The sequence below is a fragment of the Mesoplodon densirostris genome, chromosome 3 (genome assembly GCF_025265405.1).
Source record: "Mesoplodon densirostris isolate mMesDen1 chromosome 3, mMesDen1 primary haplotype, whole genome shotgun sequence".
NCBI classification, from domain to species: Eukaryota; Metazoa; Chordata; class Mammalia; order Artiodactyla; family Ziphiidae; genus Mesoplodon; species Mesoplodon densirostris.
The window spans coordinates 108,336,269-108,360,728 of record NC_082663.1 but is presented as its reverse complement, the minus strand read 5'-3'; the positions used below and the strand labels follow the sequence as shown (position 1 = coordinate 108,360,728).

General features: G+C 40.5%; 1 protein-coding gene across 1 annotated transcript in view; it reads right to left on the bottom strand.

Annotated features, from left to right (window-relative positions):
* Positions 1 to 1,066: 1,066 nt before the first annotated feature.
* Positions 1,067 to 24,460, bottom strand: part of CCDC192 (coiled-coil domain containing 192) — a 215,044-nt gene continuing 191,650 nt past the window's right edge. The window contains exon 7 of the mRNA XM_060094388.1: positions 1,067 to 1,353. Within this exon, the coding sequence (XP_059950371.1) occupies positions 1,067 to 1,353 (287 nt within the window). The remainder of the gene's footprint in view (positions 1,354 to 24,460) is intronic.

The following is a 24,460-nucleotide window of genomic DNA, read 5'->3' as shown; positions in this document are numbered from 1 at the left end:
GTTTTCTATGATATTGCTAACATCTATTATTGTGCCTGGTAGATAGAAGAGTTCTGATGAGTAGTTGTTGAACTGATTGAACTAAATCGAGAAGTAACAATACAGTCAGACTCATGGGATAGCTATAGCTGTTTGCCTGAGTCCGCAGTACCAAGAGAGTAAGAATTAAGCAGCAAGGTCTTAAAGTTAGTACCTAGCTGGTCTTTATGGATGAGAAATAGTTCATTTGAAGGGGATGAGTGGGAGAAGAATATGAGATGAGGTCTTCTATTCCATTAATTACAGGGCAGCTTTCCTTTGCCCATCCTCTATTTTTCCTGATGTTATTTTGTGCCATCCACAGCTCCTCGGTACAATTGTAATTGTATATTTTGCTTTGGTCTTAATGTTGCTCGTAAGGGAAAAATCAGTGTTATGTGTTTTCCCAAGGAGATGTTGTCCCAGGACACTTCTCCCAAAGGACTGCGGCTCTGATTCATCCATTCTTTATTTCTTTTGATTGGTTTGGTTTTACTTCATTTCTACCCTTGCTAAATGTTAATAAAATACATACCATCGAGAAATATATTCTAGAGGATACGAAAAGACAGACCTCATGGCTATTTAATCTGCTGGCAATGATTCTGCTCTCAGTACCCCAACATTCCCCAGTTTGAAGCTCACCCTCCATGACTGCTTTCTGTTCAGAGTTGAGCTGCATAATAAAATGGGATTCGTGCCACCCCTCCCTTGCAGTGTGACAAACCTCTGGTAAGAGGATAATGCTAAGTTCTTTGACCATCTCTCTAGCTTTGTGTTTTTTCCTCTCCCTCTGTTATCAGGAATGTCTGAAAACAAAGTATTTTACAGCTGTGTGGATTATGTGACAAATGTCTAAAGGGGAAACATTCAGTGTTTGCGTCTGAGGACTTCCCTTTGTTTTGTTTCCTTCCAATATGAACCTTATAGAATAGGTCAAACCCATGAACTTGAACTTGAGTTTGCCAGTGAGTCTGCTTGGGCTCTGGACTTCACCTTGACAACACTTAATAAACTTTTATTATTATTATTTTTTTACTAAGAATCTTTAAATATCCTCGTCATAGACCACAGGAGTGACGCTATTACTAAAGAAAATTGGGGCCTCTTGTAAACATTCTGGAGAGTCTTTGACCTCTGGGAAAGGATGGGCCTCCCGCTCGGCTTCCAGCTGCTGAATCTTCCTTTCCTTTTCTTCTAAAATTTCTTCCAGCTGAGTGATCTTCTCAGTCTGATGGGAAACCTGGGTCGACAACTCCACAATCAGGTTGATTTTTCGGTCACCTTCTTCCACAGGCGGGAGACCACCATAGCACTCTTCCAGTGAGCTGTCTTCTAAAGCAAACAAGAAAAGGAAAGTCTGAACAGTTTTAATTGGATTTCCCAGAACTCAAAGAAAGGGAAGATGAAAAAGCTTCATTTCTCACGTTCTTAAAAGAGAACATAGATGTTGCGTCATCTGGCCAGATATACTGAGAACGGAATCTGGACCAGTGTGGGGAAAGACTCCGGGTGCTCATGAAAAGAAATCTTAGAAGCCTCTGGAGAGGGAGGAGAATCAGTCTTTGCCAACTCTTGTTTATACGCATTTAACTTTCAATTAACCATGGGAATAAGCTGTCCTTGAAAATCCAATCTACAAAAAATAGCCATCCCAGATTTCATGTTATCTCTTCTTAATAATTCTTCACAAGGGCTACAATCAAGTAGAAATACACTTCAATGTGAATTTTAATTTGACTGGAAAAAAAAAAGTTGCCATTGTCCCTTTTGGGAAAAGTGATAATGAGAAAAGACTAGTTTCTTAACCCAAGTCAGCTTTAGAGTTGGCAGGGGTGTAATTTGAGGTGATCAGGAAAACTCTGTAGCAGGGTATAGAGATTAATTTCTTTTAGGTCTGAATACTTTTCAGCATGTCAATAAAATCACAAATGCCTCCTGAATGTAAAAACTTATCTTTATCAATTTCTATCAGCTAACCCCTCAGATAAGGATAAAGGTCTGAGTAAGGAAAGAGAGAGAGGCTGTGTCAAAGAGAGAAAAGATTAGTGACTGGCAGCAGGAAATCCTTGAAAACAAATATCACTAGACGGTCAAAAAAATTTAACTACTGAAAGGAAACCTCATTCTACTAGATTTTAGCAGTACCACCCTCCACATCACTCTCATCCTGAAATTTCTACCATTAAAATAATTTCTCTACGTTGTATAAAAGGCAGACTTCAGCTATAAAAAGTAAGGGACATCAAGGGCTTGGGTACCATGGTAGGATTAATTGAGCTAATAGCATATGAATGAACTTGACACATGGTGTCAACAGCTAATTGATGTAACTGAAGGTCCAGCCTCTACTCAAACCGCAGTGAAAGCAAACCCACAGCTGCACCTGAAAGAAGCATAACATTAAGTCCAGGGTACAAAGGGCTGCTACTATTGTGTACCTATACACCTGTTAAAGCTGGGGCAGCTTTGTTGTGATAGCCCGTGCAGGCAGGGAGTCACCCATTTCTCAGCAAATAAAACTAATTTGTAGCCATGATTTTCTCAAGAAGTCATGGGGTGAAAGCTTGAGCACCACATTGCACACTGGACACAATGCTTTGGCTTCACAAAAGTGATGAGAGGAGAGATCAGGCTGTTCTCTGCTTTTAGAAATTACCGTCAGCAATGTACTACGTTTCAAGAATCTATGGAGAAATCTTTGTTCTGAACATATGAGATTCTAATGATAATATTTAAAGAGATGGTAGTTTGGGTATCTTTCTTAAAAAGCAATGAAAAAAATCTCAAATCGCAAAGAAGCATTTAATTTGTGCCCTCTTCAAGAGGCCTGTGCTTTCAAGCCCAGAAGAGGGAGTCCATAGGATGGGGGGCGGGGGCTTCCTCATTTGCTGATATACTGGGCCTCACCTTTCCTTTTCTCTGACTACAGCTGTGCTGCCCACTATGGTAGCCACTCACCACATGCTGCCATTAACCAACTGAATGTGGCTGGTTTGAATTGAGATGTGCTGCAGGTATAAAATACATATTTGATTTGGAAGACAGTTTGAGAATAACGTGAGCTATCTCATTAGGCTTAAAAAATTGACTATGTATTAAAATGATATATTTTAGATATACGTTGCACTAAAATATATTTTTAAATCAATTTTACTCATTTGTTTTTACTTAAAAATGTGGCTACTAGAAAATTTAAAGTATCATTTGTGGCTCTCATTATAGTTCTATTGGATAGTGCTGAGGTGGAGTTTCCTTTTGGATGAGCACTCTTTTTTTTTTTTAATATCTTTATTGGAGTATAGTTCCTTTACAATGGTGTGTTAGTTTCTGCTGTATAACAAAGTGTATCCAGCTATATGTATACATATATCCCCATATCTCCTCCCTCTTGCGTCTCCCTCCCACCCCCCCATCCCACCCCTCTAGGTGGTCACAAAGCACGAAGCTGATCTCCCTGGGCTATGCGGCTGCTTCCCACTAGTTATCTATTTTACATTTGGTAGTGTATATATGTCCATGCCACTCTCTCACTTCGTCCCAGCTTACCCTTCCCCCTCCTTGTGTCCTCAAGTCCATTCTCTACATCTGTGTCTTTATTCCTGTCCTGCCCCTAGGTTAGTCAGAACAATTTTTTTTTTTTAGATTCCATATATATGTTTTAGCATACAGTATTTGTTTTTCTCTTTCTGACTTACTTCACTCTGTATGACAGTCTCTAGGTCCATCCACCTCACTACAAACAACTCAATTTCGTTTCTTTTTATGGCTGAGTAATATTTCCATTGTATATATGTGCCAGTCTTCTTTATCCATTCATCTGCCAATGGACACTTAGGTTTGGATGAGCAGTCTTTGAAACACAGGTGGATGTGTTCCCTGCAGATGGCTCTAGTTAACATGTACAGTTGTTATTTGAGAGGGAGGATTGCTGGCCCTCAACTATTAGCACAAAGATCATGTCTTCTATTACTCTAGAAGGTAGAGGCATGGAAATCTGGGCTTGGGAGAATGGGTTCTTAGGGGCTGAAGTGAGTTTCAACAGGAGAGGAAAGAATAGAAGGGAAATGGCAGCAAGCGGCAGTGGGAAGATGTTACGGAAAGGAATGGCAGGCAGGATAGAGAGGGCTGGGCACTGTGAGGCTCAGGGACAGAGGGGGCATCAGAAGCATCTCTCCTTGTCTATGTCTGTCAGATTCTCCTTTCTTGTTGACCTCTCCTTCAATATTTTCTTTCCCCAGTTTTCCCTCTCTTTTTAGGAGAAGTTATTTTCTACCAATTGCACAGGGAAGAAAGGAGTTTAGCATCATTCCCAAAGGCAAACTGGTTAAAAATAATTTTTTAATTTGTTTTTTTGAAAAATAACGCAATATAGGTAAGATACTTTGTTCACTGAATTCTAATGATAAAGAGGTAAAAATGTAGCAGGGTGGCCTTACATAAGCAATCACAGTCACCAGGTCTATACCCTCTGTCTCTGCCCTCTCGGAAGAGTGTAATAGAGGGAGAAAGTAGAATGACAATGAGAGAAAGAGAGTAAGTGTGTCTTGGTTAGCTCAGGCTACCACAACAAAATACCATAGATTGGGTATCTTAAAGAACAGAAATTTATTGTCATACATCTAGAGCTTGGAAGTCCTAGATCAGGGTGCCAGTGTGGTTGGGTTCTGGTGAGGACTCTCAGCCTGATTTGCAGACAGCTGCCTTCTTGCTGTGTCTGCACATGGTAGACAAAGAGGTCATAAGTTCTTCTTATGAGGGCACTAACCTCATTCAGAGGGCCCTGCCCTCATGACATCATCTAACCTAATTACCTCCCAAAGGCACCATCTCTAAATACTAGTACATTGTGGGGTTAGGGCTTCAACATACGGATTTTTGTGGGGGACACAATTCTGCCCATAGCACAGGGAGAAGATAATTGGAAAAAGTGTAGAGAAGAAACATGAGGCTGAAAAAAGGAGAGATGGCATGAGACCTTTGATTCTACTGTAATGTTTTCATGTATTACATGAAAATGCCGATAAGGAGACAAGCTAAAGAATGGGTGCACCAAAAAGGAGATTTCTCATACAAGTATATTTTACCATTAAATGATCTCTTTACACATATAAGAAAAATATTTTCTGTTTCTAAACACATATGAATAATAAAAGTGTTTTAAACTTTTCAATAAAGTGAGGGACTCCAGGATTCACATCCTATTTGTATTAGAAATAGCCCAAGGCCACTCCAGTAAGTTTTTCAGACTCTACCACTAACCTTCATATAATCTGGTCTGCACTGCTCTTCCCTACTCCAAACTCCCTCATCTTTAATAAGAAGGGATGTGTGTCCCTAAAGTCCTGACAACTCTACATGCCCCCAGATCTCAAACACCTGTTGTCTTCCATGGCCTTTTGCTAGAAGCTCAGATAGTCTTGCCAAGGCCATGGCTGCCTGAGATGTGGAGGATCCTGTCTGCTGACCAGATAATCTCAGGTTTAACCTTATACCCAGAGGCAGTAAGAGACCCAGAGACAAGAGAGAATCTTCTCTCTGTCAGACAGAGGGGGCAAACCTGACTAGCGACAGTCAGGGTATGACATCATCACAATTGCTACTATTGTAGAGGTTTTTACAAGCATACATTATTTTTCAGGATTTCCCCTCTTTCTGCCTTACAAAGGTGGGAAGCAGGAGTGAGACTGCGGGTTTAGGGTCACGGCAAAGAGGAGGCAGGAGAAGGGATGGTGATAGTTGTGCAGGTTTAGAAAGAGGACAGACAATAGGAACCTTCTTCTTCCAGCTGGGCCAAGCTACGTTCAAGTTTCTATGTCACCCTTGAAGGACAAACTGCCTTTGGCCACTTCCAGCTTCCCATTCTTTAGTCCCTCAAAACCTTCATGCTCTTAGCCAAGGGTCACATGAGAGTCATGTCAAAAATGACTAAATTGACAACAGCAGAGGTAATTGTACTTTGAGAAGCTAAGGGACTTAAAGTTGGAATGTGCCCTTTGGGGGTGCTCTGATCTCACCTGTACAGGAATTATTTCTGCAGCATCCCTAAATGATGATTTTCTAAGTGGCTTGCAGACATTGGTGTCCCTCAAGCTCTTCCTGGGTCAGCTGCCAATTCAAAGAATGAAATTTGCATTTTGCCACAAGTGCAGCTGCCTGTTGTTATAGAGCTATCTGACAGGTGGAAGGCTGTCATGGACAGACTGGAGGAGAGCAGGGTACAGCTTACAGCTAATCAGAGGAAAGAGGTGTAGTGTGAAAAGTGGCCAATAAATGGCTGGAAAGCTTTTTTAAATTTTTATAAATATTTCTTTCTAAAAAGGGGTATTCCCCTTTCGATCCCTTTACTGATGTCACCACCCAAAAATGTTCATTGAACAGAGAAACGCTGAGAATCACTGATCAAGCATCTGATTCCAATACCTCTAACAGTGGGAAACACTTCTTCCCAGTTAGATCTCAAGCATCCTTCATGGTCATCTTTTTCATTCATTCATTCATTCATTCATTCAATAATTAGTTCGGTAACTGGGATCCTGCACATAGAGAATAAATCAGATGCCTGCTGGCTCCAGTCACAGTTCCACAGTTGGGTAGGAGAGGCTACACTGAGTTAGGCCCTAGAGGACACACAGGATTTAGCTTAAACAAGCACCTCCACTGGGTACTCATATGTGGACATTTACTTTTCTCTCTGCCTTTCAAGCTGACTGCTGAGGCTGCTAAGTATTTACTCAATAAGAAAGACTCCCACTGGTGAGGTGATTAAATACCTCACTCCCTCAGAGGCACCCAGGATTACTGTTTGGCCTAAAAGACTATGTCAGCTTCCTCCTCTGCTCAAATGCTCATCACTCTAACTCACCTTCATGCTGGTTTTGAAAGCTGTGTATATTTCACAGTAACCACAAGGGAGTCCAATTTCATCTGTTGCCATACTTGGACTTGAAAATTGGCACATCCTTGTAAATATATCCCTCTTTTTACTTGGATAAAATCCAAAATGACAAAAACCTTCCTAATTTTCTATCCTTCTCTAGACTGTTGCAATGAACATTTGAGAATGGTAATTCTCTGCAATAAAATGATTCACTTACATTTTGCGTTCTTGTAGCACAAATGTTTTACCTCTTGAAAATCAGGTTTGTCTTACATCCTGCAGACTTGTGTATCCCCCTCCATCAATGTTTTTATTTGAACACTTAGAATACATTTGAAGTTGGCAAATTTGTTGACTTGGGAAAAAACCAAGTAGCATTATAAGAACAGATTTACCTGGCAAATAAGTTTAGTCAGTTAAAATAATTAAAAATCAGCCTTATATTTGCTAGGAAGTTTTTTTTTTTTTTTTTTTTTTTTTAACGTGTAATTTTTTTTTAATGTTAGCACAATTGCAACTGCTAGGAAGTTTTGATATGTATCACAAAACTCCCCGTATCATAATGATGACCTGTCTTATAACAGGATTGTGTTTTAGAGGAAAAATTTAAGGTGCAATTGTAGACTGGAGCAAATAGACATTTTCACCCAGCAACAGCCCAACAGTCCCATACCTAAGAGCTTAAAAATATCTGTCTGTTTTAATAAGTGCTTTGGAAGGACAACATACTTAGTTGAAACCTTGATGGAAAGGCTGTAGCCCTGATGATATGGGGAAGTGCTCCGGAGAGCAAAGGGATCAGAGAGCCTATAGAACACTTGATGGAAAAAAAAAAAAAACCACTTAGGAAAAGCAAGGAGTGAGACAGACTGTGTAGGAAGCACTTGTTACTTCAAGTTCCTTGGTCTCAAGCAGATGCTGTTCCTGCGCCAGTCCCCAAGCCAGCATGTGGGGTCTGCTGATATGGATGCTTTGAGGACCTGTTTAGTGTTTGGGTACCAGGTAGAATGAAAAGCACTACTCACTAACCACTAGTGTCACTCCTGTGCTGGCAGGATGCTCTCACCGTGAGACATGAGTGGGAGCCAAGCAGGCCGAGGGAACTGCAGATCCCCAGTCTCCTTCCTTTGTCACTCTGAAGCATAAACACACTGTGATCTCCATGCTTAGCATTTATGGAAATGGTTAATGGTCTCTCACCCAGAACATGTAGTTGAAGTATTGCAATAGCTTCATATCTGGCCACACTGCTTCTGCTACTGCCCTTTCAGTCTGCCTTCAACTCTGCCTAGAGAGGTTCCATTAAAACATACGTTGGGTGTAAACACTCTCTTGTCCAAAATTCTTCAATAGTTTTTCATTTCATGTAGACTAAAAACCCAAGTGCTCACACCGACCCGTGTGATCTGGCCCCTCTGTGCCTCGCTGACACACCTCCTATACACCCTCCTCTCCTCATTCACCCTGCTACATTCCCACCAACATCTTCGCTATTCCTACCAGACCCAGCATATTCCCACCCCAGGGCCTTTGCATTTGCTCTTTCCTCTGTGTGATAATTGTACCCCTGATCTACACATGGCCTGTTCCCTCAATTCCTTCAGGTCTTTCCTCTCCAAAGTCACCTTCATATAATGAAGCCTTCCCTGGCCATTGTGTCTGAAATTTCAACCCAACCCCCATTGCTGAACACTTCAAATCCCTGTTCCCCACTTTGGTTTTACTGACAGGCTACATCTGACTACTCTATATTATATTTTTATCTTGTCGCTAGTCTCTCTTCTCCACTAGAATAAAAGCTCGGTGAGGGCAGAGTAGCTTCACTACTGCATCCTCTTTTCCTGAAACAGCCTTGGCCCATAGTAGATACTCATTTGTTAAGTGAATAAATGAATGAAAGTTAAGTGCATAAATGATACAAAATCACCATGGCAATGATCAGTCCAGAGGTTTCAATTTGTATATCACTAGGCTGGTCCCTCCGTTTTTTCACCAGGCACATTTTTTCTTCAAACAAAATTTTTCACTACTGCAATTTTTAAACAAAATAAGCTGTTATGATTGTACAACATTGCAATTAACTTTTCCGAGTTTAATTTTTTTTTAATAGAAAAGTGGAAAAGTTAGAGTAGATCTCTTCCAGATCTATGGCTTAGATTCTATAAGCTATAACAATGGTTTTCCGAGTTGTCCACTCATCTTTGCAGAACCTGGATACCTCTTCCCAAGAAGGATTTGACCAGCACTGCAAATGACATACTATTACAAAAAGAAACCTGGCAAGGCAAGATTATTTACAACTAGAGTCAAAAGAATATCCTGCAAGCATGGCTTGAACATGACCTTTACCCTGAAAAAGCAAACAGGAAACAAATGGCCAAGGAAATTGGCATTCCAGAATTAAGAATTCAGATTTGGTTTAAAAACCACAGAGCAAGACAGAGACGATTGGGGTTCAGTTCCTCCTTAGGAGAAGACCAAATCCATGGACAGAACCAGCCTCAGCCTTATACTGAAGAATACTTACCAAAAGGAGCCACACGAGACCAGACATCCGTCCCAAGATCTCAATCAAACATTCTAGTTCAAGCCTTCAAGAGGAACCAGTTCCTTGATACTGCAAACAGGAAAACACTAGCCAAACAGGCATTCCAGAATCGAAAATTCAAATGTGGTTTCAAGACCCAAGATCTCTGTACCCTGGGCAGAGCAGAAGTGAGCCTGTGAATTCCTTGGTAGATGGCCCAAATGGGAGACCTGGTCTGACAGCTTTGCAGCACGAAATTAACCTGTGCACTCTCCCAGGCAGATCTCATCATTTTCCTTCCTCCAGTTCTTTCAGCAGGAACCAACCATTCCTACCTTTCTCCCACCCCACATATCCTCTGTCCCTTGTGTGATCCAAAGACAAAGTGTCATGATGCAGCCCATGCAGGCTGTGCAGGTAGGAGAGAACCCTCCTCTACTCTAACACTTGGGAATTACGTGCCAGTACTGCTGACTATAGGAGGAGACCCAGATACTCAGTGTCCTTTCTGGCCCCAATACCAAGAAGAACACCAGGATCACCAAGAACAGACTGACATGGGACTACTGCAGTTGGAAGACTATTCTCAGCCTCAAGCTGAGCACAAAAAACAACCACCACAGGATCTGGGCCAGGTGGACCTATCTTACTTTCTGCAGTGGTGGAATGAGTGCTGCCAGGCTCTGATTGCAGAGTAGGATCCTCAAAAAGGGACCCACTGAGACAGACTGGTGGTCACAGCACACAGAGTCATGCCCTCAGCCAACAGCACCAGCAGTGTATAGAAACCTCAAGAAGCCTTCAGGTCAACTCCTGCCATCCACAGATTGTCAGTAAAAGGTACAAACTTTTTTTAATCTTGATCCCCAGGAAGAGGACCCTCCAGGATTTTCAGGCTCTTCTGAACACTGGGCAAAGCTCACCAGGGCTTGGGCTTCAGGAGGAAGAAAATAGCCTTCTGAACCTGATCCAGGCCTCCTTTTTTTTTTTTTTTTTTTTTTTTTGATGCAGATCAGAGCAATTTAAAGAACAATGAATAAGGAAATCACCCTGTCAGGGGCAAAACTAAAGCAGGGGAAAGGAAAAACCACTTGGAAACCAACATGGAGGTTGTTTTTCTTGTGGGCAGTGGTTACCTTCTGTACTCCACTAAGTGAAGGATTGTTTCCAAGCTCCACACTGCTTCTGGAAGCACCATGGGCACTAGGTGGTGGACATGTCTGCTGACTTCTTGCAGAGAAAAAGTATTTTACTGACAAATATGACCTTCTGTCTGTAGTCACCACGTCCCCCACAGTCTGGAAAATCCACGAACTGTAACCTAACTCAGGCAAGAACAGATCTCTGAGGAACATATTAGAACTTCTTTCCCTCCTGGCATCATGAGAGGGCAAACTTGAAATTAGTTCACTGTGTAGAAAATGAAGGGATGCTGTACTTCCTGATGATGTGAGCTCATAAAAGTGAGCTTTTCCCCAAAGCTCCGAGAGTTTAAATTGCGAGCTAGATACTACCTCAGCATCCATCATTAAGGGAATGATTAAATGGATTAGGACAAATCCATAATACCGAGTAATCTTCACTTGCAAGTGTATTTTTACTTTGATTATTTAAAACATACAAAAATTACAAGGAAATTATAATAGCAATACCATATCATCACTGAACATAGTCTAATGATGCTAATATTTCCACATTTTTAGTTTTTTGTATATATTTGCATATATATATATATGTCCATAAGATTTCTCCTCTTATTATAAATACATTATATATTAATCTAAAACCTGGGATAACCATTCTCATTCTCAGTCTTGTCCCTTTTGAAAAGGTAAATTCTGAAAACAGATTTTGGTATATGTGGGTTTACCTTGGCAATAAAAATGTCTTTAAAAAAAATGGTTTTCCAAGTTGGCACCTGGCAAGCCCTGTCAATATGGAGAATCCAGGGCCTCATTGCTGAAATTCTGCTCAGGTGAATCTAGGAGGATATTTGGGAATCTATATTTTTACGAAGCTCCCTGAGTAATTCTGATGATCAACTGGTTTTTGCACTTGAATTTCTGCTGACCTACAGTAGACATGGCGAACAAAGCTTTTGGTGAAATCCTAAGAGGCAGGCCAGGAGTCCCCTAGGCAAGCCCCTTCTTGACAAGGCTGCTATGCACACAGCTAGAGGAGAGAGGTCACATCTGATGTGCTCTTTGTGTTTCTCCCTGTTTACCCGAAAGGGCTCTGCCTACAAATGTAACTAGCTGACCCAGTGCATCCGTGGTCCTCACAGCCCTGCTCCTCCTCTAATTGTCTTAAATCTCATCTTGCCCATTCTAACATGGCTAAATTATCTCCAAAATACCCAGAGAAAATGGTGAGTGTTTGGGAGTTTTTGTTTTTGCTTCTGTTTCCCAGGGCATGGATGGATCCATTTCCTCAAAAGCTGATCTGGAGAGGAGTCTCTCTTTTCCTTCCCATGAGGAGTGAGTGGGAGGGGGAGTGAGTCAGAGGAAGGGAAGGGAAGGGAAGGGAAGGGAAAGATCAAACCTTGGGGTGGAAGCATGGTGACCTCCAGCTTCCATAAGTGTTTAACAGCCACCATGGCCATATAGGGAGCAAGTGAATCCCCTCTGCAGATCTGAATCCAGGGTTTTCTTCTTGGAGCTTGCTGGAGTCGTGATATGTCCAAGAAAACTGATAAGAACATTGTTGCAGAAAGACATGTGAATATCTTGGCACTAGCTTGGGAGGTGAGGGAGAGTTGTTTGTATAGGGAAGCAAGTGAGGACGTCTCAAAGATGGTGCCACAAAATGAATATAGGCTGGGTCATGATGGAGGGGGGAACACCCAGTGGCCAGAAATTGCTGGGTGGGCAGAATGCAGTGCTGTGTTCCACCTCCTACCTACACCAGTAGGGCAAAGGTTTTACTAGGGTGAGGGTAGGACAGCATAAGTTAACTTACTCCATCACTCCCTTTCGGGGCATGGTTCCTTCCCACCCACTTCAGGGTCTCAGATCACAGCAGACTATTCTACAGAGGGGTTCTTTGATAAGACACATGAGCATTGTCAGCATAACAGTGCACCTGAGTTATGCCAAGAGGAAATCAATCTAAGCAGAAGAAAGGTGTTTTGGAATCTCTCTCACCTCTTCCTATGAGCAGACCTGAAGTCCCCTCCCATAGGTCTGGCTCCTCAGAAGAGAATAATGGATGAACACAATGACTGACAGCCTGGCCAGAGGCTGAAAGGTAAATATGGCTCCTGGTAGGGAAACAGAAAATTCAAGGGAACGGGAGACCCAGGAGTTTGGGAGAAAGGAAGAAAAGGAAGAGACAATAGATGAAGGATAATTTCTATGCTTATCTGAAGTGGAATCCATATGGATTCTACTGAAGTGAATCCGTATGGACTGAAAGTCACTTGGAGGAATAAAATAAAGATGATTTCCATCATTTGAACCACGTGTTGCACTAGAGTGACCAGCAGTGAGACTTTCCTGCTTTTCTTCCTGGGTGAACAGGGGTTATATGAGCCTAAGTCCTAATCACATGAGGAAGGCCAATTTACTTTGTTTGTGTTAATTTCAAAAGATAATATAGTTTCTGGTGTTGTATGGCATTGAGAAATAAAATGATGCTGTAGTAATAATAGTATTGGCAGGGTTATTTTTTGCTAATGAAAATTAGCTGTGGAGAAAGATGGGATAAAAGGAGTCGTCATTTTTGTTGACCAGGACTTTGCTTGTGTAAACTATGTAGGGGAACGGGCTTTGTGGAGAGGAGGTAGAAGTCATTTTAGTGTCACTGACTTGACACTGCCATTACATGTCTGTGACAACAGGACCCTTGGGTGCAATCATTTTCCTGTGCAAAATTTTGAGTGACTTGTACAGCTCTGCTTCACAACACACAGCTCTCTTTCTTCCCTCTCACCTTGCCCCTCATTTTCTTCCTTTTGATTGATTAGCCCTGGGATGACTGTGATGGCCCCACTGAATTCTTCCAGTCCCCTAGATACAGTGCTAGGTCTGGACTCAGTACTTCTTGACTGGAGTTAAGGAATCTATTCATAAGGTGTAATAAATTGCAAAAAAAGACTACAGTGGCAAAGACTCTCTCTCTCCTTGACCAAACTTTAGTCAGGCTCCTCTGGGCCGTTTTCTTGACTAGACCTCATCCTTGAGCCTTGTCCTCAAGAATCCAGTTGTAGCAAGACTCCTGCTAAGTTACTTTAGCAAGAATCTCCCATCCTTGGTATCTGATCACCCTCAATTTCTGATCGGATTCCTTATCCTCCTCCACCCCAGGTGATATCTGGTGAGTAATGAGAGAAATCCATCCATTATCGGAGGCCCAGAAGCTGCTTAGCCAGGGGACTTGGATTTCAACTCAGGGAAACTCAGGGTTCCCAAATGGATAGAGGTCTGGATTCCAGGCCCTCCTGTATCCTATGGAATCTTATGCCATTGTTAGTCCCTCTTCCTTGTAAATGTTAACTTTTTACTGGCTCCAAGCGATTAGCATTTAAATGTAACCAGTTGCTACCATATTAGAAAGGAAATGAAATCTTTTTACTACTTGAAGCCTCTTCAGCTGTTGCTCTACCACTGTATTACCCTTCACAGATACATCTCTTGGAAAGGTTGTCTATATTGTGACTCCCTTTCCGCATACCTGCCTCATGTTAACGCATTAAAAGCACTCTAGCTTTTGCTTTTAATGACATTACTAAGCTAGGATTTGCTGAAGTTACTAATGTCACTGAATCCAATGGACTTGCTTCAGTGTTCATCTTGAATGACCTCTGAGCACTTGCCACTGTTGACAGCACCCCTTAAAACACTCTTCACTTGGGCTTCCCTGGTGGCGCAGTGGTTGAGAGTCCGCCTGCCGATGCAGGGGATACGGGTTCGTGCCCCGGTCTGGGAAGATCCCACATGCCGCGGAGCGGCTGGGCCCGTGAGCCATGGCCGCTGAGCCTGCGCATCCGGAGCCTGTGCTCTGCAACGGGAGTGGCCACAACAGTGAGAGGCCCGCATACCGGAAAAAAAAAAAACAAAAAAAACAAAAAAAAACCACTCTTCACTTGACTTCTATAATATGATGCTCTGTTTTCCTCCAAACTTTCTGAATACACCTTTGGTCTCATTTTGTGGGCTCCTCCTCAGAGCAATTACTGCAGGGAGATCATTACATTCCTGGTCTTAAACTTTCTTCTTTCTCTCTATAGATAATTTCATTTACTCCTGTGGCCATGGTTGTAATCTATTTGTGTGAATGATGCCCAAATTTACAACACTAGGTCACCCATGAGCTCTGGACCTTGGACTCCTCTCTTGAGATATCTCATAAACATCTCAGATAAAATGTCCCCAGCTGAACTCGTTATCTAACGTACAAAACTGATCTCCTTCCAGTATTTCCTAGCTGAGTAAAATGGCATCACCATGCATCTACTTGCTAAGGACATAAACCTGAGAGTTACTTTAGATTTCTCCTTTACTCCCATCCTCTTCCATCCATCTTGTCACAAAGTCCTGTAGATTCAAACCTCTAAATAATGCTTAACTCTGTCTGATTGTCTCCATACCCATGAGGTCAGGCAAGACGCTCCTGCAACATCTTTCACCTCTGTGGCCTTGTAATTCTTATTCAAAAATTATTTTTTAAATCTCTGTGGGGTACTATTTTATCAAGGACTTTTCCAAACTCCACTATTTGCCCCTCAGTTATAGTCCTTTATGGACAAAAGGAACTAACAAGCTGCTGGGGACAGCTTATCAGGTGATACATATGGGCTTTAGAGTGGTACACCTAAGCACTTGGACATTTATTGCTGGAATCTACAGGGTCCAATTAAGAAGAGACCAAGTGAAAAGTGCATTTTAGGGAATGAACCATAAAAGTGGTTTAAGTGCATGAGAAGCAATAGTAGAATTGAAATGGGTAAGAAAATATCAAAGGAGGGAGGCCCTTGTACACTTGAGAGGAATAACAGAAACAAATGCTTATCAGTCTTACCTCCTATACAAGTCATTGTACCTACCTTTATTTTTATTAACTTTTTCACTTTCATTTTGTGCAATCGGTGTTAGTTTAAATTTCACAGAAATTAGACAATAGTAAGTTATTAACAGTTAACGGTACCTGACTCAGGGATGAGTGGGGACCAGGCGTGCCTCTGTTAAGTTAAACTGGCAGCATAAAAATGCCCTGTTCCTGAGGACAGCCTGTGGAGCATGATTCTTTCAATTCCTCCTCCCAGTGGAATGCCATTCCAATTTTATCAGCTTGATTTTATTTTTTTGAAATTTCAAGATGTAATTTCATCTTGAAATTACAAAAGATAATTCAAAAGCGATGGAGAAATTCCCCAAGAGGGAACTCAAACAAGCTGTTCTTTATTTAGGAAACTTCTGATATTTCGTGCAAATTCATAGATGTTTTCTCATTAGTCACCTACGCTGTCACGTAAATTATATGCCTTGAGAACATGATCAAAGCTAATGGTAAAGGAGTTATTTTCAGGTTGGGCTTAAGTCCAAGGCACTTTAGAGAAGCACAGAAAATTGTCTAGGAGACTAGTGAAACACTTAGCAAAATGCTTCCATCCTGATACTAGGAAATTTTGTATGTATTTTGGATGTATTGTACATAAACTTGGGAAAAATAATATTTATAATTTTTAGAGATGTCAGAGAACTTCCATAACTATGATTTCACTTTTTTCTTTTTTCCATAGCCCCCTCCTCCATACTTGTAAGAGAAGGAAAAGGGGGGGGAGGGAAGGGAAGTGGGGAAAGAATGAACATTTACGGAGCACTTACTTTATGTCATTTTACTAAGCACTTGTTTAGCAATCATAACAAAGCAGAGTAAATCTTTATGTTTTGTTTCTGTTATTATGACTGATGCCACTAGAATCCTTATATAGGACCAGATCTGAAATATGCAGGCCACTTTTCAATTTCATCACTCCACTCCACCTCTGCTGTCAGGTATTCATGTAAATCCATGCAAGCCTTGGCCCATTAGCATATCCTCCTGATCTGGGGTCACAACATGTCCATAGGGGTCATTTACTGAGCACTTCTCAGTTGATTATGGAATATTTCTGGCTTTACAATAATAAAATAACAAGCCAGGTGTCTCGTTCTTTTTTGTTTTCATCTATTATTAATTTCGGATCAGAAAAATGCTAAGATAACAGGAATCCTAGGAATTGGCAGCAGGATTACCATTAAGACTTGTGGGCATTTGTTCTGGCCACTTTCCAAGATGACCCTCCCAGTGTCCCTAGGTTCTAACCACCTGGATAAACAAATGCTTAGTGACACGTTCTTTTTCAGCAGGCCAAGTTCTCATTTTGTCTCTGGTTTAAGATATAGAAATTATTTAAATTTAATCTGTATTATGTATTATTTGGTAACTTCTATTCTTTAAACCACTTAAATTGAACCTTCAAATGAGAAAATGTGCCTAAAATTGTAAACGTTTCTGTTTTTTTAAAGACTCAGATTGGATTTAGTCAATCGTGTAAGGTGATTTTTACTTGAGATTAGCTTCAAAGAATCAATATCATCTGTGAATATATCAGTCAGGGTGATTTCAGCTCGGAATAACAGGACATGTGACTTGCAGCAACTTAGACAATGGGGAGTTTATTATTGCACGTAAGGTGAAGTCTGGGGAATTCCAAAGTTAGCTCATTCTGTGGCTCACAGAAGCCAGGTTGGCTTGTCCTAGATTCTCTTGTTTCTCCCTCCTATTTGCAAGGTGGCTGTTCTTTACAGGGCATTGTCTAAAAGTTGGAAGACAAAGGAAAGTCTTGTCTTTTTAAGAATTAGGAAATCTTCCATGTTGCCCACAGCAGATTTACCTTACGTGTCTTTGTCTATGATCATATCACATTCCTAAAGCAGCCCTTGATGCAGAAATAGAATCCCCGTGATTGGCTAAGACTAATAAACATTAACATTTTAGGGTGGATGGGGAGGACCTTTGAAACACATTATCTACCTAAATTACTAATAAAACTGGGATTCCATTAAGAAGGAAAAAGAATAATGTTTTTTGTTTTTTGTTTTTGATGTGTGTAGGTGACTAATAGTGTCTGTCATAGTGAATAAAATTGTTATACAAAATGCCAATAGTAATGTGGCATTCAGTACTATTTTTATTGCAAAAAACCTGAAAGCCCAACTCTAACTGGCTTACGTAATAGAAGGAATGTATTGAGATAGGACTAATTTCAGGCAAGACTTAAACTAATAGTCCCAGGAATGTGACTGGAGATCTTTTGGCCTCTCTGCTTTTGCTTTATAATGTCAACTTCTTCCTAAGCCTGGTAGTATTCTGGTAGCCAGATGATTGCCACTGTCTTCCAGGGATAAACCTCCTTCTGTCTAATGTCAAAGAGAGCATCTACCTGTATCAACACAGAAAAGTAGGAGGATTTTCTTTCCCATAAGCCTCAGCAAATATCCCTCACTGGCTCATATTTGATTACAAAAAGCTCATCTCTGAACCAGTGGGTGGGCTGTACAATTGACTTTTAAGCTTATAACATTGTAATGCATTTAAAACAACACAATTTATGACTGATTTTCTGACAGAAGTGAAAGGAAGTGAGGCAGACCAGCAAATGAATGAATGAATAATGAGGAAATAAAGACCTTTCCCAATTATTATGAGTTTCATATTGCAGCTATTTCCCTAGCAAGAGTTCCAATAAATTAAATAATCATTGTCTGGAAGACAGCTTAAAATAAAGCAAATCGTAAAAATCAGATTTATAGGAAACATCTAGTAATAGCCACACCAGTATTAAAATTCTAGCAGAATGAGAAACTGGTTGTTTTGGATGGAATTTATTGGTTTTGAAAAAGATGAAGTTATTCATGGTGACATTTTGATATTGGGGAAATTGAGTTAATTATTCTTTGACTAAAGAACTCATGCAGAATTAGTTTAGGTTCAAATTTGGCTTGGACAGAAATAGTCACAGATGTAGAGAACAAACTTATGATTACCAAGGTTGGGGGGGGGCAGTGGGATGAACTGGGAGACTGGGGTTGACATGTATACTCTACTATGTATAAACTAGAGAACTAATGAGAGCCTGCTGTACAGCACAGGGAACTCTACCCAGTGCTCTGTGGTGACCTAAATGGGAAGGCAATCTAAAAAAGAGGGGATATGTGTATATGTATAACTGATTCACTTTGCTGTACAGCAGAAACTAACACGACATTGTAAAGCAACTGTACTCCAATAATATAAATAAGTAAACAAGTAATAAATAAAAATATCCTTCTCCCCCCAAAAAACCATATTTGGCTTTGATATTTGTTTATCATTTGATGAGACTTTTAAAATCTAAATAAATAAGAAATCTTTTTAGTGGCATGTACTTTTTAGCACACAGTGATGTTTAATGCCAGGAATGTCAACATTTCTAAAATGTCTACAATATACATCACAGACTAGAAAAAATATATATTTGTACATTCTAAAATATACCCTTGGATAAATTAATAGTGTGTAAGAGCCAAAAAGTGAATTTTATGATTCAGCATGGAAAGAGAGGGCAGCTCCCAAAAGATGCACAGGGAGGGAGGGAGGGCTCAGGGCCTACACTACTTGGGTGGCCACTGCAATAATTTCCTAAAATCTTGGACAAATCAGCCTCTCTGTGTGTCAGCCTCTTCATTTATAAAACAAAAATGTCAGTCTATATAATCAATGAAAAACTCTCCTGACTCTAGGATTCTATGATTGTATTAGGGACTTTGGACTTCTGGGCATATATTCTAAACTATTTTGGGACTTAATGTGCTGTTAGTTTACAAGTTGGTGTTTAAGTTTCTTAAACCTGGTATAACAGCCCATTCTACATCTATATTCCTCAGTAGTGGGTACATGGTAAGTGCCAGATCTTGTTGCATGAAATTGGAGGCGACGATGGTGATTATGACTCAATCTTCTTTGGCAGATGAATGGTAGGAGTGAATGGCTTATTTAGTATCTCCCTCCTTAATTAGTAGCCCCCCAAACTACTTGTCAATCTTTTCTTATAGAAAAACAGCCAAAGGGTGAGCAGAAATAACATGAGTAATACTTCTTTAGTTTTTTTCAGCTGCCTGGAATTTATGAACCCTATTGATGATAAACCACAAAGTTACATATTTACATATGAATATGAGTCTCCCATATGGGGGAAATAAGAAAGTTGCCAAGGAAGAATTTCAATGAAAATTGAAAACTAAATTCTTAAAAATGATTCTATGTTAATGGCTGGTTTAATAAATGTTTGTAAAGCCAATAGGACAGCTTAAATCTTCAAATTATCATCTCGCGGCAGGGATGGTATAGGAGTGCAGGCGTGTGTATCTCTGCATGTGTACGCATATGTCTGTGTGGTCCAAGAATATCCAGAGAAGTAGATAATGTGAAACAGGAAGAAATAGGGTAAATGACTACTATTCAATGGGGAGTCCTTTGTCTGGACTTACCCCACCTGAAAGCTGCACTCTCTGTCAAGATAGCCCATCTGGCCCCTGCAGTACAGAATAGATAGAAGTACAGAGGGACAAAGGGAGAGAAGGAAGGGGAGAGGGAGAGGGAGATCTAGCATGGCACCATAGCAGAGGGAAAAGCTATAAGAATGAGCAGTTATGGGTAATTTTGCAGAGGATGCTTTGGAAAAAAGTGACTCTCTAAAGTCCCAGCACTGTCCTATACAGTAGCAAAGTAGAATCTGCTATAGAACCTCAATGAAATAAACTTTGTGCTTTAAGAGAGAACTTTGAACAACTGCAGATAGACAGACTGAGAATTCTCTGTGTGAGTACAGAAGCCCTGAAAAAAGTGATTCTACCATTTAAGTCTGAAACTAGAACAGTGAAAGACATAGGAGAATCCTGTGGAGCCATGGCAATGGTGCAAAATATGGCCAGGGCCAGGAAGGAATTGTTTTTTCATCCACAAATTCCTTAATGAATAGGATTGAAAATTAATCGGAGAAACTGAACAGTTTGCTCAAGGTAAATTTAGAAAACTGTATATAGTATGGCTTATAGGATGGTTTCTGGCACTCCCAATCCTTTCATCTTTACAAAGTTCTGAGTCAAGGAACTCTTCAGATGTTGTCAGAGACAGGCATGGAAACCGGGTGGAAGCACCTGACTGTAGCAATCCAGTATTTGGAGTGGTAAAACTGGATAGGCAGCACCCTTTCCCAAGTGCTGCTTGTGTGAGGCCTGATGCTATCTGGATGTGTCACACATTCCATGTGCATATGTACATTGTAAATACATATACGTATCAGCATGGCCAGGAGTCAGTGGAGCCCAGCTAAAATAATATCTACATTCAACCAAATGCAAAGTGGTTTACCTCCCATCCATTAATGCTATACTTTTATATAAAAACCAATCAACAGGGCTTCCCTGGTGGCACAGTGGTTGAGAGTCCGCCTGCCGACTCAGGGGACATGGGTTCGTGCCCCGGTCTGGGAAAATCCCACATACCAAGGAGCGGCTAGGCCCATGAGCCACGGCCGCTGGGCCTGTGCGTCCAGAGCCTGTGCTCCACAACGGGAGAGACCACAACAGTGAGAGACCCGCATACCGCAAAAACAAAAATCAAAAAAACCAATCAACATAAAGTTTTGATCACATTAAAAATTCTAATGAATTAACATCAATGAAGAGAAAAATGTAAATAAATGGAATAATACAAGTTATCATTTTGGAGTGGGATTCATTTGGTTTGGGGGGTTTTGGAGATTTGAACTCATTGATTCATATAACAAAGTGCCTATTATACACAAACCTCTAAGATAGGCCTTAGGGATAAAACAGTGACTAGAAATCAGTCTCTACCTTCAAGGAAAAATGTAAATGCTCAATTCCTCTTACATTACTCACAGTAAACTTGTTTGTGTCAATAATCTGTTAACTGACTCAGTTTCAAGATAAAGAATTACAAATGCCCTGATACAAAAGACATTTCAGCATGAAAGCAAGCATCTTGAGAAATATAGTAACTTTAAATGTAAAATACACCCCTTAGTTTCCTACAGGTGAGAGGAATGTGAATAGAATGATATATAAGAACTGTCTTCTTTGTGTAGAATATAAAACTGTAGTATAAATATTCAGAGAAGGGAACAATCTGTTTTCAAATTAGGGCCCCTCAGATCATTTGTTCTGTGTGCTGTGCAGGGTTACTTAAACTTTCTGTGCTTCAGTTTCTTCATTTGTAACTAGGCCTATCAATACATCAACACAGTATCTCATAGAATTATAAGAGACTTATGTGGGTTAATTCATGTTGAAATCTTAGAATAATGCCTGGCACATGTGCAAGAAATGTTAACTATCATTATTAATGTCTACCTACTGTTTCTAATCACATTCCCCAAATCAAAGTTCACCATCTTCCTGTAAATCACTTGATGTTTCTATTTAGCAGAATGGTCAAGTAGAAGTTTTCATTTGTACAGTTTCACAATCCCATAGCTCTATTTCCAAAATCCTAAAAGCTCTGGAAAATGAAAGTTTTTCAAGCTCACCTGGTGGCAAAATCTCACCTACCTGATCTGAATTCACCTGGCAGCAAAATCTGATCTGAACTGATAGGAAGCTATTTATAGTATTTATACATCCCATTCAGTGTAAATATTATTATATCTGAGTATGAATATTATCCCCACCCCTGTTGGAATTACCTTTCAGATTTGAAAACTTCTGCATTCTGAAACATATTTGGCCCCCAAATTTCAGATAAGTAATTATAGAGCTGTACTAGTGAGGACAGAGAGGGTAAAAGAAATTTCCATCTCTGGCTCTGTAAGGCAAGATTTATTAAGTGAGGATGTGAGTTTCTCCAATTATAAACATCTTGAACCAGTCAGCTCTCCAGATCTGAAAAAATGTGCAACTCGTTTCTTCCATGATATTCATGATCACCAGATCAATCTTCCCTCCTACTTATTACATCTGCTATAATTTCCAAGGAGCAGTTATTTTGGTTTGAGAACATTTATCAAGATACATACTTCTATCCCTCCTCCAATTATTTTAATTTCTTACCCCTCTTTCCCATTCTCTATCCACATTCATACATATACACCATCAGAAAGAGGTCAAAACAAACTCAAATTTTTGGGTGTGGGTATATGTCCCCTCAGCCCCTTTCCTGGTTGCCTTTTCCATTTTCCTCCACCTGGGATTAAGGCAAGCACTCAAGAAGGATGTGTCTTGCCAAGCCTCTTAACTCCATTTTGCCCTCCAGCACATGTACTATTATGAGTGAGCCACTGGTTGGAAGAACTGTCTAGTCTTTAGGCAATTTTGTCTGGTTTTGTCCCAGAAAGTTGACAGTAGATCCCAATCTAAAAGGCCTATCCTTGTTAACAGCTCTTAAGATCTCCAGAGTTGTCCAGGAGAAAATTCTTCTGAGGCTCCTTCCTCTCTTTCTCCAGGGAGTCTGAAGTCATGTGTTTTAAAATTCTCCAAAATAGACTTAATCTCCACATCAGATTTAACCACAATAACTACAGCTGGGTTTAAAAATCTGCCCCCCGTCACGTTACTAACAGAAAGTAGCAGTCTAGCTAGAAGTGAACCTGAAAAATCTCTTTTCCAGTGCACTCACGATGTTTTCTTTCCCTTTTGTGGTCAAGGAGGCCTCAAGATGTAGAACTACTTCGTTACTAAGGAGGCCAACAGTAAAGAGGCAAATGAAGGTTTATGACAGATATTAATCCAAACAGGTGGAACATTCATGCCCCAATGAGGCAGAGACCCAATTTTGAAGGAAATATGGTAAAGAGACATCTGCATTTGAATTCTCCCTGGGCCATTTACTCATTGTGTGTCCTACTTTATCTTCTTTGGGCTTCATTTTCTTGATCGGTACCATAGGCATCATAATATCTGCTTTTGCAGAACTACCCCAGGTCACAGAAGAAGATTACTGAATGGGATTCAAGTTTATATCTGTTTGACTCTAAAAACACTGATCTTGTCCTTGTATCATGCGGTCCTTAGAAAGTTCATGTGTAAAACAGAACACTCCCTCTGCTGCTAAACAACCATGGGTAGCTGTCAGTACAGCAGGAGAGAGCGTTTGGACTGTTTAACTTTTGTTGATGGAACCTGGTATTGATCAGGGCTACAAGCAGAGCACAGTGTTAAATCTAAAAGACTACTTTGACTTAAGTAACAGGGTGTCAACAGGTAGGGCAATCTGCAGCTGGCTGTGGTTTTTCTGTGGTAGAAGGTAAACCTGGTTACAGGGTAGCACATGGCAAACCTTAGGAAGTCCCACTGAAGGCATCCGGAGCTCATTGAGAGCTGAACAGAAGAGGAAAAACTATAGCAGAGATTTCAGTTGCTTACAAAAATCTAAACAGAGAGTGGAGAGTCCCTCCTCTGGAGCAATCCTGGGTGTCTCAGATATGATGGCTCCAAGGAATACTTCCTTATCACCAAAAGGAATCCATTTAAGACAAGAGACTCACTGCCCGCATCCCTTTCAAGAAGATTTTCATTACCTAGGAGCTAGTTTTCTCCCGTGGTTTCTGTAAAGGCAGAAGCCCTTGGCTTCCTGGGCTACTTAAGTTTCAAAAGCTCTTTGGTATAACCTTTAACCACCACACTTAAAAAAGTTAACAACAGGGTCCTACCGTATAGCACAGGGAACTATATTCAATATCCTGTGATAAGCCATAATGGAAAATAATTTTAAGAAGAATGTATATATGTGTATAACTGAATCATTTTGCTGTACAGCAGAAATTAACAAAACATTGTAAATCAACTATACTTCAATTTAAAAAAAGAAAACAGTAAAATATCACTTCTCTTTTTCCTAAACCCAGGAACGTGTTCACACTGGAGATAACAGGAAAACAGCTTTATAAGCCATTGCTGTATGCTATTAATGAGGGTGTGCAATTTATGCTTTAAAAGGGGGCTCCTGGAAGAACAGCCTGAAGACACCATCTCAGGTCAGTGACATTTCCTGCT